General features: G+C 43.1%; 1 protein-coding gene across 9 annotated transcripts in view; it reads left to right on the forward strand.

The window, feature by feature from the left end:
- Positions 1-423: 423 nt before the first annotated feature.
- The window catches only part of LEF1 (lymphoid enhancer binding factor 1), a 119,356-nt gene continuing 103,646 nt past the window's right edge, over positions 424-16,133 (forward strand). For 2 of the 9 annotated variants that reach the window (XR_006608267.1, XM_004748103.2), the window contains exons 1-3: positions 429-2,006; positions 4,507-4,573; positions 5,978-6,111. Coding sequence is in view for 8 of the 9 variants with exons in the window: in XM_004748103.2 (XP_004748160.1) it covers positions 1,791-2,006; positions 4,507-4,573; positions 5,978-6,111 (417 nt within the window). In the remaining variant the exon portion in view is untranslated. Of the gene's footprint in view, positions 2,007-2,298; positions 2,475-3,188; positions 3,350-4,506; positions 4,574-5,977; positions 6,112-16,133 lie in introns of those variants that run through there. The other 7 variants (XM_004748105.2, XM_004748106.3, XM_004748104.3 and 4 more) reach the window with 7 other exon arrangements.

Genomic DNA, 16,133 nt, shown 5'->3' on the forward strand with positions numbered 1-16,133 from the left:
TCTTATTTACGTTTTCTTAGTTAAGCAATCTGTTATATTTTCCCCTTTTCCTTCTCTGTCCCCAATTCCCGCCTCATCCGCTCTGTCAGAGCATCTATCAATGTGGTGTCGATCACAGCTGCGGCGGCTTCTCTTTCATCTTCTTTGCCCTGCCAAAGGAAGGGAGGGAGGGAGAGAGAGGGAGGCGGGAAGTGGGGGGGTAGAGACTGGCAGAAGAAGGTGTGGGGGGTACAAGAGAAGAGATACTTAGATGATGAAGTTAAACCATTCCCGCAGAGTTTCTTGTCAATTTCACACGGGCCAAGGGTGCTTCTCCGTGGGTTACAGGAAGCGCCGGGCTCTTCCTTCTCTCAGCGAGTTGCTTGATTCTTTCCTCTATGCGCGCTCTCTCTCTCTCTCTCTCTCTCTCTCTCTCTCTCTCTCTCGCACACACACACACACACACACACCCCACTAGGACCCGTCCTGCAGGCTCTGGGAAAAGAAAAAAAGTCCTCAATCACCACCTCCTTCTCCCCGCGCCCCCCCCCTCCACCCCGCAGCGGGCGGCCAAGGAGAGCTGGAGGCGGGGGAGGGGAGGGGGAGGAGAAGCGACGCAAGTGGGTAGCTTTTCAGCGCCAGCGAGGCGCGGGAGGAGGAGAAGCGGTGGGGAGGCGCAGCCGCTCACCTGCGGGGCAGGGTGCAGAGGAGGGACCTGGGCTGAGCACTCACGGTCCGAGGAGCCGGGACGCGCCGGAGCCTCCAACGCGGGCAAGCTCGGGGCACTCCCCCTCCTTCCCTTCGGCCAGGCGAACCCGAAGGGTGCAGCTCTTTGCTTTGACAGAGCGGCCCGGCGAAGGCGTGGAGAGCGGCGAGCCAGAGCGCCAGGCTGAGAAACTCGAGCCGGGAACAAAGAGGGGTCGGGCTGAGTGTGTGTGTCGGCTCGAGCTCCCCGCAGAAGCATTTGGGTCGGAGGCCCCAGCTGTGACTCCCCGACACCCCGCCGTACCCTCCACTGCCGATTCCCAGCGCTCGCCGGCACAAACTTTATTCTTGGCAAACTTCTCTTTCTCTTCCCTCCTCCTCCCCCACCTTCTCCTCCTCCTCCAGCAGATGAAATGCGCCTGGAGAAGGAAAACTGAAGCGGAAGGAAAGGAAATGAGAAGCTCTAAAACGGACATCTCGACCCGGGTGGCTCTTTAAATTTTTTTTTTTTTTAAACCCTCCAGGAAGTGGACATTTCGTTATTTTCTGATTCTCCTTGCACCTTCTCTGCTGGGGCAAACGGAGCCTTTTTGCCCAGCTCGCTTCCTTTCTCGGAAAACAAACTCCCAAATCGGCCACCGGGCAAGCTAGGGTGGAGAGGTTTGCGTAGAGACGCGCGGACGGACCCTCCTCTGCACTTGGGAGAGTCTTGCGTCCTACGGAACCGGCGTCCTCCGTGCGCAGACCCTGGAGACGCTGGGGGCGTGGGGTGGCCGCCAGGGCAGCCTAGCCTAGCGCGCGCCACGCCGCTCAGACGCCCCCAGAGGCGCCGGCTGCGGCGGCCTTAGCAGCCCGGTGCCCTTCGGCCTCGAGGGCGGGCGCCGGCGCCGATCTCCGCGGAGCGGGAAGGCGCGGGCGGCTGCCGGGGCTCGGGCACCGCCGCAGCTGCTCGGGCCGCGGGCCGCCGGCCCGGTTTCCGCCTGCTCTTCTCCCTCACGCATCCTTCCAGTTCTCCTTTTCCTCCTCCCTCTGTCGTTGACCCCCTGTCTTTCCTGCTGTCGCCTCGGGTGCTCCTCCAGCGGAGCGGAGATTATAGAGTGGTCGGGATGCCCCAACTCTCCGGGGCCGGCGGCGGCGGCGGCGGGGGAGACCCGGAACTCTGCGCTACCGACGAGATGATCCCCTTCAAAGATGAGGGCGATCCTCAGAAGGAGAAAATCTTCGCAGAAATCAGTCACCCCGAAGAGGAAGGCGACTTAGCCGACATCAAGTCCTCCTTGGTTAACGAGTCTGAAATCATCCCGGCCAGCAACGGACACGAGGTGAGCGGGCCGCTGCCCGGAGGTCCGAGAGGCGTGGCGGATCCCGGGAAGGAGCAGAGAAGGAGGGAAGGCTACGGAGAGCCTCGACTGACGGGTCCCGAGGAGGTCCCTCGTTTGCTGGGGTGGGGGTGGGGTGAGAGGGTTGGATGGGCCCCTGGTCAACATTCTTCCTGTGTGTGCCTGCGTGTGCGCGTGTGTGTGTCCTGGCGCGTGTGTTGGTGTCGGTGGGAGGTGGAGTGTGCAGGGAAGGTTATTCCGAGTGGATCAATTCTGAGGTTCGATGACTAAATTGTTTGTGGGTCGGAGAAGCTGCCCTTAACCCATAACGTTTCGCCTGCGGACTTTTTAGTGGGGTTGAGAGGGTGCGACGCATTAAAGCCAGGATGTCTGAACAACACTGAGAAGTTCTTCCGTGGAACGGAAAACAAAGTGCACCCGCTATCTCTCGCGGTAGATGTCTCTGCAAAAGTGCGTTAAACCACCAGAGGCTTAGTAGAGAAGAGCAGAGCCGCTGGCTGAGAGGAAGGGGAGGCGGGCGTGGGCCGGGGACAGGCGGGGCGGTCTCAACCGCCGCGGAGCGGGGATCGCGCGGAGCCGGCTGGCCCAGGGGGCGCGCGCCTGTGTCTCTGCGGCTGCCGGGGTCTCGGCGCCCTGGCCGGCTTCTGGGAGCCGTGGGCTCCCAGAGCCGAGCCACCCTTCCCCCTGGGCGTGGTGGTAGGGGGGAGCTCCCGGTACCGCCAGCAACTCTAGCTTTCTCCAAACCCGGCAAAGTAAAAAAGCGCTTATATTTGGGGTAAGTGTGGGCCCGGATCAGGCCTTAAATCTTTGTAGAAGAAAGGCGAGTCAGAGTCGAGATGTGGCGGAAGCCAGGGCACCCACTCAGGGGAGGGTGGAAAGCGCTTTATCTGATCTCCTGGCCCGCTGCGGGCGATAGCGCAGGTAACCCAAGTAGAGTAAATAGAGACACGTGCAAACCTGCTAGAGAAAGCCGCAAGCAGGACCGCGCGGAACGGCTATTTCAGGCGGTGGAGAGATTCAGAAAGGGAGGGATGGGGGAGGGGGGTGGGCGGATGGACCCTGATACCCGACACTCCACTGGCCACCCTCGTTTAGCAACTGGGAAGCGCTTTGGAGGAAATCCGGTAGAAAAGTCCTGACATTCAAACGATTTCACCAACGCTTTTTCCCTCCAAAGAAACTTGGAGGGTATACCCTTTTCCCTTAAATGGCATCCTTCTGCCCCCAAAAAGAAAGCGTGCGGTTTTGGGGGCGGGGTCATTTTGGGTTTTAAACAACATGTTTAAGAACACCTCAGAGTTACCTTCTTTATACCAATGGCCGGGGTGAGTACGCATTTGGAAGGCTGGGGGCCTGGGTTCTAAGGAGATACACACGGCTGTTTGTTATCCCCGAATCTTTCATCCCAACCTGCCAATTTGAAGGGGGCCAGGATTGGGGGGGGGCAAGGGTGCACCCACACTCACTTGAAAGGTTTGTGAATATGTATTTGGAGGGAGGAGGTTACCTGGAGGACATATGTCCAAGGAACCGAGTAACATCCAAAACACTTACTTAGGGGCCAAACTCTTAAATTTGCAGAGCAGTCTCGTTCTTTCTGCTCATTTTGCTTGTCCTTCCTTAGTCCATAAATAGATTTGTCACCCACTTCACATTTTCCGTTTTTGCTCTGGAAGAAGGGTCCTGCAGCTTGAAGCATAGAACCAAGGGATTAGGGCTTTGTGAATCTTTGCCGAGGTGTAAGTGGGCATGGGGCAGACCAGGGAAGACAGTGAAAGGGTAATACCACTGATTTGCACGTGGTTGAATCTGGGTAGATGGTGGTTACCAGAACTGATATTAGCTGGGCTTTTAGATGTTTATAACCCAACTCTCAAATTTTCCTCCCTTTAACCACAAAATAGTTCTTTTTTTTTTTGGTTACCTTGGGCTCAGCCAGCCATGGTAGGTTATAAAGAGGGGGTCTCCTGCTGGGACTGGCTTGGGACAGTTGCCTTGAGACCCCTAAATGTGAGTGCCTAGTTTTTTATTTAAAATGTCTTTATGGCTGCAAAGTGATATTTCTTCCCAACTTTAATCAGCTCTGATTGACCATGAACAGTGGTTTAAAGAAGCTAGCAAAATGATGAACCTCATTAAATCAAACTCCTATCATACTAGGTACAGAAGTAGCCTTGATACATTGTAGCAACCAGTACTCAGAGCAGCATGTGGATCTTTCTCAAATTCACTGTATTGTTACTGGTTTTGTTATTATTATCCTTGCTTCTTAGTCCTGGGTACATAATAATCATAAAAACACATAATCAAAATAGGTGTTGAAAAAGCCAAAGATTTCCAGGTTCTCAACCCTGCCTACCCCTCTTAGATTGATAAAATAGGTAAATTGAGTTGCAGCCGGTCCTCCACCAGCGGACACACACTTAGTCACAAACTCAAAGTTGATTTTCTTTCTTTTGGGGATGGGGATTCTTGCTGTTAGGTGGCCAGACAAGCGCAAACCTCTCAGGAGTCCTACCACGACAAAGCCAGAGAACACCCTGATGACGGTAAGACACTAATTCAACTTCTCCCAAGATTGTCACTTAATATGTGCAATTTGTGACTATAGGTATATTTGTGGTTTTTATTTGAGTCCAAAAAATGGGGACCAGATGTGATAAGAGTGTGCCGCCTATTTTAACAAAATGGGAAAGAAGACCTAGGAAACTTACTGCCTATTTCTCATGTATATTTACATGATTTAAAAATCGTCTTTGAATGAGTTAGGGGCCTTTGGATTTTAGTTGGCTTCCAGATTTTATGTGGAAGAGGAAATGTCTATAATAAGTTTTCCTCTTTTCCTTATTTTAACCCAAGTTCATGTTTGCTTAGACCTTTAGTATTTATTTTCTTCGTTGTTCCAGAATGACAGTCTACACCAATTTATTTTCCAACAGAATAGTTTCAAGTGGATTTTCATTTGTTAAATTGCTGTTTCTTATTGTAGTGAGAAGGCAGGGAGGGAATGCACAGACTAAATATGACTCAGTAAATCTAATTTGTAAAAATATAAAACTTTATTCTTAAAATAGGAATTTTGCACATGGAAAATGACAGACTGTCCCCATACCTAATTCTTGCTCAAAACTTTAAAAATTGCATATTTTTTTTAGATTGAACTAGAACTCTCTGTGACTTTAAAATAATCAAATAATCTGTAGGGTTTTCTTGTCAAATAGTCTGCATTTTTGTTCTCTTTACTTATAATTGGCTTGACTAGAATGAAATGTTGATATGTACAGTATGTCAGCCAGGAGAAGAAGGGAAGGGAACTATAATATCAGATTTCCTTCTAAGCTACAAAGTAGTTATACAGATTAAAGAGAAGAGAGGTACATATTAAACACACAGATTTCTTTGGCAGAATGGTGTAGTATATAAAATTAATCTCCTGGAGTTAATCCTTCATGAATTTGGGTAGTTGCCCATATATACTAGATACAACACTTTCCCTCAGTAAAGTCTAGAAGCACACGTAGAATTTTTGAGTTTGCTGATAAGGTGGAGCATAACTTCAGGTGTGTAAGTACTTATGTGTGTGTGTATAGCTAGATGGCCTAATATGTTTATAATACGGCTTTAAGTTTGTGTGTGTTCTTTCATGTGTCTGTATTTCTTGGTCTAGTTTGTTAGTTTTAGAACAAATTAAGTTAGATGAATAACACTTATTTTTGTAAAAACACTAGTCAGTAGTGGAAGTAAATTGAACCACATGTTTTTAAAACATGTGTTTCTCTGCTAAGCCATTTAAGAGAATAAATACTGTCAATCTAAAATAGAGCATAATAATTCAGTTACAGTATTTTGTAAACAAATCTTTTATGTAAGGTCTGATTAGATTTTCAGATGAAAAATACGGTGATATAGAAAGGAACTCAATGCATCATTGATTGTTATTTGGATTCTCCCAGGAAAGCATCCAGATGGAGGCCTCTACAATAAGGGACCCTCCTACTCAAGTTATTCCGGGTACATAATGATGCCAAATATGAATAATGACCCATACATGTCAAATGGATCTCTTTCTCCACCCATCGCAAGAACAGTGAGTAACACACTGATGCTGGCAAATTATTTTCAGAAATGCAAGTTAAATTTGTATTTTCACAAAATAGTTGTTTTTTAAAACACACTGGAAATAGTTTCATTATATGTGACCAGTCATTACTAAACAAGACCTGCTGTGAGGAATGGCTGCCTTAAAAGAGTGCTACCTTTGATGTCTTACACTTGGGACTTAGCTTTTGGCTTATTGGTTAATATAAATAAATAACAGATTGCCAGTTATCATGAAATCAAGTGAAGTTAAATCAACAAATTTATGCTCTTAGGAGTATTGTGCTGTTGATACTGATGAGAGGAAAAAATTGATTTAATTTTTCAGTTACCTAAGTACTATATAGCTTTCCCGGCTCACAAGTTATCTAGAATCAGAACTACTTGACCTCATCTGGGCCTGAATTTAGAATGTTACTTCAGCTTTTAAGAATCTGTCTTGTTTTATTGTATTACATGATGTTTTTTGAAAATCAGTTGCTTGGGGGGGCGGACAGCGCCTGGGTGGCTCAGTCAGTTAAGAGACTGAGTGTTGGTTTCAGTGCAGGTCATGATCTCAGGGTCTGAGATGGAGCCCCAAGTCAGGGCTCTAGGCTTAGCACGGAATCTGCCTGGGACTCTCTCTCTCCCTTTCCCTCTGTCCCTCCCCCTGCTTTCTCTCTTTCTCTCACAAATAAATAAATCTTATTAAAAAATCAGTTGAGGGCGGGCATCTGGGTGGCTCAGTGGGTTAAGCCTCTGCCTTGGGCTCAGGTTATGATCTCAGCGTCCTGGGATCGAGTCCCCATCAGGCTCTCTGCTCAGCCGGGAGCCTGCTTCCCCCCCACTCTCACCCTCTGCCTGCCTCTTTGCCTACTTGTGATCTCTGTCTGTCAAATAAATAAATAAAATCTTAAAAAAAAAAAAGATTACAAAAATCAGTTGAGGGGAGGTGGGGATGAGTTGTTTTTAACTTCATTGTCAAATGTTGAGAAAATATCACTTGAAGATAACCCTAATGAAAATTGTTCTTTTTATTTCATGGCTCAGTTAACTTTTAAAGTTCTAAAAAAGCGGTGGCAACATAACTGCATCATTCACATGTTTAGCACTGTGAAGAATTTCAGATATATTATTTGATGATATTTCTCTTTTGTTGGGAAATGGAAATATCATTTATATAGTAGGAAGACGTCTAAAGGGTAACTTATATAGTATGTGAATGTGAAATATACTGGTGATAAAGTTCTTCTCTCTGACAGTCATCCCTCCTGTGGTAGTGGCGGATTTTCACTGATCCATCAATATATTTAACCCTGTTTCAGCCTTTTTCTCCCTCTACCACCTAACCCCCAGTGTAGAACATGTATGTCTGCAGGGTCTTGGGGATTAGGGTTTCAGTCTGGCTGACCCCTTAGGGAGACAAATCCAGGGTTGTGAAAATGGAACCTATGGTCTTTGCCTTATTAGCCCAGTGCTTATGCTAAGTGGGAAAAAAAAAAAAAAAAGGTCACAAACATCTGGGGAAAGTACTGTGTTAATACCTCAGTGAACAGAATCTGGGATCTAAAAGATTCACCAAAGTAGCGGAGAGGACTCAATTATGAACAAGAGTATTTGCATGATTATTTGTAGTCTTCAGTTAGAATGATAGGCACGTGAAATACAACCACTTTGTGTGAGCACTATGATTTAGAAGTTCCTGTAATTATTTTTCCATAAATTTCAAAATGATATTTGAACTTTCAAGTAGGGAATGAGATAGTTCTGATTTTCATATAGTAGTTAAAATGGTGATCTTGGAGATCTTACCATGGTTGTTATAGGAAATACCATTTTCACATTTTATTTTAAAAGGCTTTTCAGATATTTAATGATAGAGATATCTGTGTGGTGCATATGAATCTCCTGCCTAAAAAGTAATTAACTAATCAAAGCAAATACAGTTTAATATTTAGGGACCACCCCCAAATAAATGCTTCTGAGTTTTAAAATTTGTAGATTTTTATATTTGTTGAACTAAGTATGCGAACATATCAGATACTTTTGTAGTTGGGCTATTTTGTTGTTGTTGTTGTTTTTCTTAGTGGTGAGGAGGAAAATATGTTTTAGGTAAGGAATAATTGAAGATTTCTGTTGAAAGACTTTTGAGAACAACAAATAATATTCCTGAAAAATCTAAATTATAGTCTCTGACTTGGTAACAATAGAAAATAACCCCTGAAACGATCTTTTTATTTTTCCCCCAAGATTTTTATTTATTTATTTATTTATTTATTTATTTATTTATTTGAGGGAGAGAGGGTGAGAGAGAGCCTGAGAGGGGAGAAGGTCAGAGGGAGAAGCAAACTCCCCACGGAGCTGGGAGCCCCATTCCGGACTCTGGGATCATGACCTGAGCGGAAGGCCATTGATTAACCAACTGAGCCACCCAGGCGCCCACCCCTAAAACAATCTTAAACACTTTTCAGTTATAAACACAGTTAATACTTAATAACTTATTCCTTAGTTCAGCCACTTCTCCTTTCAAAGCAATAATTTATTAAAAGTCAATGTAATAAAAATCTACCGGTATTCATATATTATCTCTAAGCATCTTGAAAATTAAGCATCTCTTTTTTAAATCAGCATTTTCTGCTTTAAGTCTCTCCAGCCACCTCCTCCCTCCCCCAATACTAACCATTTTGAAATTCTGATAGAAGGTATTTATTGTTAGTATATATATTAAAATTTTGAGGTTGGCGAATTGAACAATCATTCATTGTTTAGGAAAGATTTGTGGCCAGAATAAATGCTGGTGGGTGTAGAGTGGAGGAAAGGGGTGTGGTCAGGAAGCAGTTACCTTACGGTGTTATCTGCTGCTTTGGTTTATTCTGTTACATTTTAGGACATATTTATTTTAGGCACATTTTCTTGTGATATTCTGCATTTGCACAATTACGGAAGCTTTTCAGTTTTTAACCACAAGGTTATGTCCATTTTTCTTTTTAATGGACCAACCGAAGTGAGTGGCAGTTTTTGGTTTTTAATACCCAACAGCTGTTTTTAATGTGTCTGAGATCCAACACTTTAACCGGAAGGCATCCTCTCTTATTCACCCTTACTAACCATGCTTGTGCCTTCTTGCTCTTTAACTCTGTCCTTGGGAGGACTTAGTGTTTGTGTAACTGACATCCTCAGTGATAAGTTTTCCTTTAGGGTGTCAGGAGCGGTGTGACCATTTGTGTTTGTTGAGCTTAAGGTGGGAGCAGCCCGGAGAAATCCCTGTTACTTAAATTTGCATTACAAACAACTGCTTGTTTACTGCATCTGCTGCCTGCAGGTGTTAGAACTAGAAAAACATCTGGGGGTGGGGGTGGGGCCTCACCACCCCCTTCCTCACAAAGAATCTTCCATTTGTATGTAACTGTATATAAATTAAGCTATGTGCAGCTAGGGCCAGTTGGCTTGCACAGAAATGTTTCTGTTGGTAGCTCACTTTAACGATTCTATATGCTTTCGCTCTGCTTTAGACAGACACTGACTTAGGTATGCTTGTACAGCTTTTATCTGTAACCTAAGTACAGTATTATCTACTCAAGAGAACCGAAACACCTTTGCCAATCCAGCTTTTTTTCCTTTTGAAGGGAAATTTTAGTTGGCTAATTACATCCTTCAGAACTGGAATTCTTAGAGGTGTGTTTATGTTAGAAATCTTTTGAGTGTCTCACAGAATTTTAAATAAGAATTCTTAGTTCAGATAAAGCAGGCCTAAGAAGAAAGCACCTATAATCGTAACATATTTGGTGTCAGTTCCTAAAGCACAGTGAACCTTGGCTTGAGTTGGTAGTTTTCATAGAGAGTAAGAAGATGCCGAAGCTTGTTAAATATTTCAGAGCAAGGACCCCAGAGAATTTATTAAAAGCATACTCCCAAGCCTTTCTTTCTGTGAGTCTTATTTATGGCAGTCCCTGTGGGCCAATGGTAAAGTAGGAAGAGAAAAAAATAGTTTGTTACCTCCACTGGATCCTGGCACTTGGGTGCCTGAATACCATGTGAGCAGGAAGTTCGTCTGACTTCAGCATAGTGAAAGTTCCCACTGGCCTTAATACGCTGTGGTTATTAATCTTAGGTGTCAAACTTACATCTGTCCTTTAGGCAACCCGAGTTTTTAACACCTCTGAAGAGAAACATGTCATTTCTCTTCCGACGCTCAGGGAGGGCAGAGCAGCAGCCTCCATGCCGGAAGCTACAGCAAACGTTGTAGCTGGGTCGCGGCGACCGCAGTAACACCTGGTCAGCACCCTGCTGCTGACTTCATTGTGTTTGTTTCTTTGTGCTCTTTCTGAGGATGGGTTTTTAGGTGGAAAGGAAGATTCTTGTATTTCATCTTTCCTTTTTCCCTTATTTTTAGTAGATGTTGCTCTTAATATGTTTCAAGGGATCTTTCATTATTTTGAGCATCTCAGTTCTAGTGGTTTTTACCTTAAGGGAATCATCATTTTGATTTCTGACGAACAGAATTGTACCTGTTATGACTTTGTCTGAACCTACCCCCATGTTTGTATTTGCTTACAAAGAGCTTAAATTTGATTTTTGTCATTGTCACATCTTGAATTAGAAACTAAGTACGCTTACGCTTATCAGTAAGCTTATTTTTATACCACTGTCCATCCCATTGCTGCATAGCTTTGAAAATACAGAAACAATTCAAGAGTAGAGGGAGACTGTGCCTTATATTTTGAGCAAGATTTTTAAGATGGAGTGTGTTCACCTTACTGCAAAAAGATACTTAATTTGACTTAGTGATAAATTATTTTAAATTTTCTAATCTAAGTTGTATACTTCCTGAAGCTAAGTGTATTAAATTTTCCTCTTTACCCCAAGTGCAGGAGAAGCTAAATCTTAGAAAGTGTGTTTTATCTTACATTTGAATGTGGCTATCAGGAGATGTGTGGGGAAATTCCTCAGGGCCCTCATATTCTTCTGTTTGATTCATTTTTAATTGTGCTGCTATAAAGCTGGGAAGGATCTCAGTCAGAATAATTGGAAGCTCTTGCCACCCCTCCTCCCCCAACTTCATATATCTTAGATATCTCATGACCAAATGGTTTGCTTACTCGTCTGTCCCAGGGAACCACACTACCTGCATATGACCTTTCAGGAGCTAATACTCTACTTGCATGACTTGTGCTGCCAAATATTCATTATTCAGCTATTTTTTTTTAATGATTCTAGAAATTTCTTGTTCATTCATAAAAACATGAGAATAACCCAATTTCATGGAAATAAGACCATTGAGCCAACCTGCAGAAAATCTTACTTTTTGAAGTACCCCGCTCCCTGCCCCATACAGGTCCTGACCTTGCTCTCATCAACCACACTATTTTCATCTAGTGTCTCTCGTGGTCAAAGACTTCTGTGATTCAACAGGACAGAGACAGAACATCACAAATGGGTTCATCCGGACTTGAACTGGTAGCCTCACATGCATTCTTAAATAATATCAGTTGAGGAAAATTTCCAGCTTTTGAGTCTTTTTTGTTGTTGTTGTTGTTGTTGTTGTATCTGTGTTTAATCCTGTTAGTTCTAAAGAACCATTTTTGGTTTATATGTGACTGACATTTCTTTAGTCAGATCATTCCATTCCTGTCTGACTCCTTTGTTCCTCACTTATGTATTATAGACATGATTGGAATTTTATAAAACTGGTTTCCCTTTGATTTCAAGAGAGACTCAGCATTTAAAGAGAAAACAAGCCAGCACTGTCCGTAGGTTAGCAAAAGCACATGTTTTATTCCTAGGCAAAAGTAGACCTCAGCGTTACATGTACTACTGTCATGGGAGGGAGGTATAATGAAAAGAAGACATTCATTTAAAACTTGTGTATCTTTAAAATTATTACTTAGGGAGCACCTGGGCAGCTTAGTCGATTAAGCGACCTACTCTTGATGTCAGCTCAGGTCTTGATCTGAGTTCAAATCCTGGGCTACTAAAATAAAGTAATTACTTAAGTGATTATGCCAAACTCAGAGAGTCTATAGAAAGCTAATACTGTAGTAATCAAGAGGCTTGTACTGCTTTGTACTGTTGTGACAGGTCCTTAGTCATTTGGAAAAGACAACCTTTGGACTTTGTTTCAATAATTTAAAAAATATATTTCAGATCACGATTACTTTTTCATTATTAATTATGACCAAATTAAGTCACAGTATAAGACCTGTAGACTTTGCTACAAGCTCTTACGTCATTTTAGGCATATAAATGATTCAATCTTTGCAAAATTTGGAGATGCAAAGCCAGAAAACCGAGAGACCACCACAAAGGTTGGGTGGGATATAGGGGTGGACAGGTAGGGTCATTAAATGCACTGAAGGGGAGAGTGGGGAGTTGAGTAGAGGATGAATTGGAAATAGGGATTGCTAATTCCAGAGATCCGCTAATGTAGCCAAGCTACCCAGTACTATTTGCGGAGTATTTAACAGGATGTTCAGGGGATTTTAAAATCTCTGTGAAATGACACATTTACACACAATACCTACTCTAGCTAAATTTTGTAAACCTGCTGAAATTAACTGCTTCCTGTATGTAGATCAGTCACAAAGCTCATTGAGAATTTATGTGGGGAATATTGCAAGGGCATTACAGAGCAAACAAGAATTTTGCTTACCCGTCCCATTTTTCCCATCTTAGGAGAAATATGACTGGAAGAGATGTTACATCACAAAGAGGCTAGAAATGCCTTTTATTTTTGCAGCTAACTAGGAGCAAGTAGACCTCTAAAAAAGCTTTTGATTGTTGGCCACTGTTTCTAGTTATGCTCACAAATAATTCTGTATGAAACTTGATAGTTCTTCAGAATAAGTTTTGATCTTCATCACAGTAATTTGTTGTTGATGTTATGTTCACTTTAAGAAAGAGGCCTATTGCTTTTTTCCTCAGCATAGAGAAAGATTGCACGAGGTGTAAAGGAGACTCTGTAATAAAAGAGGAGTGGCTCTGGTGTAGCTTTAATTTTCCTTTATTATTGTCAACTTATTATTATTATTTTTTAAAGATTTTATTTATTTATTTGACAGAGAGAGAGATCACAAGTAGGCAGAGAGGCAGGCAGGGGGTCTAGGGGAAGCAGGCTCCCTGCTGAGCAGAGAGCCCATGATGCAGGGCTCAATCCCAGAACCCTGGGATCATGACCTGAGCTGAAGGCAGAGGCTTTAACCCACTGAGCCACCCAGGCACCCCTATTGTCAACTTTTGAATAAAGCAGTTACCAAAACAAAATAAAAACTTTTTTTGAAGTAGGCTCCACACTATACAAGGCTTGAATTCAAGACCCTGAGATCAAGATTTGAGCTGAGATCAAGAGTCAGATGCTTACCTGACTGAGCCATCCAAGTGCCCCCCCCCAAAACAAATTTCTAAGTGCTGACATACTAAAATACTCTTATAAGTCCTTTTTTTTTTTCAGTCCTAAAAACTTTTACAGTAAAACCTATCAACTATTGGTCATAGTTGATCATGTGGTCCGCTGATCAGGGACTACTGATGAATTACAAGATAGTTTCGTTCCTCCTAGCACAGAATAGACACTTCATTAGATTTGCTGAGTAAAAAATGTACTAGAAATTTTTCATGTATGTTTTTTGGATATTTCCAAGAGATCTGTTTTTATCAAACCAAATGCTTATGTGAAAACCAAAATCTGACAGTGTCTGCCAAATAATCCTTAGTATTTTATTATTTTTCTTTGGTTTGTTGCATCAGTGAAAAGAGAGAACACATTAGATGAGAGTCTTTAACAAGAAAGTCAAAGTTGCTCCTTACAGACTGTTAAGTTTCCAAGTAACAGGTAAAAACAGTCAGCCAGGAGCTTGCTGCAATAATGAAAAAAGAATGGGACTGGACCCTCATATGAGGACAGGTCATAAGAAGTACTTTTTTCCTTAGTTCTAGAAACCTAATTGAAGAAAAGGAGGTGGTAGAAACACTTTCTTCCCAAGGGTGCTTGAGATGCAAATATAATAGTAATAAAAAGAAAACCACCTTCAATTATGTTTCAGTATCATATGGTTAATGCTTTTCAGTTTATTTTTTTCTTTTCCAGTTAGAAAGGACCTTTTTTTTTTCCCCCCAGTAACACTTGAAGTATTAAAAACTTCTGTGTGTTCTTTCTAAATACATGTGGCAATATCAGTGCTGAGTTTTCTAGGCCAGGGTGTGCTATCAGTTGTGTCGTCCACTGTGCTTGAGTCCTGGGCAGGAGGAGGGAGGCAGTCCCCTGTGAAGGGGAGCCTGTGGACAAGAGCAGTTCTGGGTGAGATGTCAGAGACCTGGGGGCTAGTCCCAAGTCCATCATTCTTCCTCAAAGCTGTGGAGAGGTGTTTAGCTTTTATCAGCATTTGTTTCCTCATTTATAAGATGGCCTATTCATAGCTTGCTTGCATACTTTACATGTTTGATGCGAAATTCAGATGGCACAGAGCCTGTCAAAGTACTCTGTTTTCTTAGGGAGCAAAGCACAAGTGTCAAGAGGTGTGAGCCAATGTACAGCCCCCACCTGGTGGGAATTGTGTAGCCACAAGGGTACAGTGTTTGGCTGTACCCAGGAAGCTACTGAGGAAGGGAAGAAGGCTTTGGGTTTTACGGTGTCATCACACTGACCTGGAATTTGGACGCTGTGTGAAGGCCTTACATTCACCTTGAGAAAATACTTGCACAAATAAGTCTGGGGATTGTCATTATGTCCTATATAGAGGTGGCTTTCTTCTCTCAGGCTCCTTTTTCTCTCCAGTCATGTTAAGAGAGAACTGCTTTTTCTCTTTAGCACCGTAGGGAATGAGATGTTTGAAGGAACAGATTTCTAAATCTCATATTTGTGAAAAATCTCATGTCATTCTAATAAACTTGATATGAAATTGCCAGATAACTCTGAACTCCTTGGCTGGAGGTAAGAATATTATTTTGGGTTAGGAGACTTTTCTCCTTAATCCTTTAGGAGCCAAGTCCCTTCTCTCCACTGCAAAAGTTATATAGACAGGAGATCCAAGAGTCATGTGAAAGTAGAGGATGACAGGCAAGTATTCCCCCCACCTTGAATTTTCTTCTAAGTTAAATCTTTCCAGCTTTCCTGGCACCTACAAGGATCAGGTCCAGAGGGTATGTTGGCCCAGCAGCAAGGAGAAATCAGTGGTTTCCTAGCCTTGTGGAAAATTCCAGCTTCCATCCTTTCAAGACTTTACTTTTTCTTTCAATAAAACCCGGTGAATGTTAAATATATTTTAACATGGAGTCAGCTTTCCTGGCAAAGAATTCTTCCATTCTTAACAGTATGTATTATATCTCATAATAATTATGATCACATATCATCTTGATGTACTGGTTCAGATGACTTGGATCAAGAAGAAGGTACTGTTAGGGGCGCCTCGGTGGCTCAGTGGGTTGAGGGTTGAGAGATCGAGCCCTGCGTCTGGCTCTCTGCTCAGGGGGGAGCCTGCTTCTCCCTCTCTCTCTGCCTGCTTCTCTGCCTACTTGTAATCTCTCTCCCTCTGTCAAATGAATAAATAAAACCTTTAAAAAAAATTTTTTAAAGGGCGCCTGGGTGGCTCAGTGGGTTAAGCCTCTGCCTTCGGCTCAAGTCATGATCCCAGGGTGCTGGGATCGAGCCCCACATCGGGCTCTCTGCTCAGCGGGGAGCCTGCTTCCTCCTCTCTCTCTGCCTGCCTCTCTACTTGTGATCTTTCTCTCTGTCCAATAAATTAAAAAAAAAAATTTTTTTTTAAAAAGAAAGTTACTGTAATCTTAAGTGTGTTAGACTTTGTCTTTGACTCCAACAATTAGATTTTTTAAAAGTCTGGAATAAATCTAAAAGTACTGAAGTAAAAAATTGTTTACTGTAATTGGGCTAGCCAGTTAGCTAGCTTAGCAGGGTTGGGAAAAGAATTAAGTCTCTGAAACATTGCTTGAATTGGCTTTGCTCATTTGTGTATATACATTTAAACTCAAGATTTTGTTTTTTTGAAAGGGAAAACAACTACCTTTTTTTAGGAACTACTA

Source organism: Mustela putorius, unplaced genomic scaffold, assembly GCF_011764305.1.
Source record: "Mustela putorius furo isolate JIRA1106 unplaced genomic scaffold, ASM1176430v1.1 tig00000868_pilon_pilon_pilon, whole genome shotgun sequence".
NCBI lineage: Eukaryota > Metazoa > Chordata > Mammalia > Carnivora > Mustelidae > Mustela > Mustela putorius.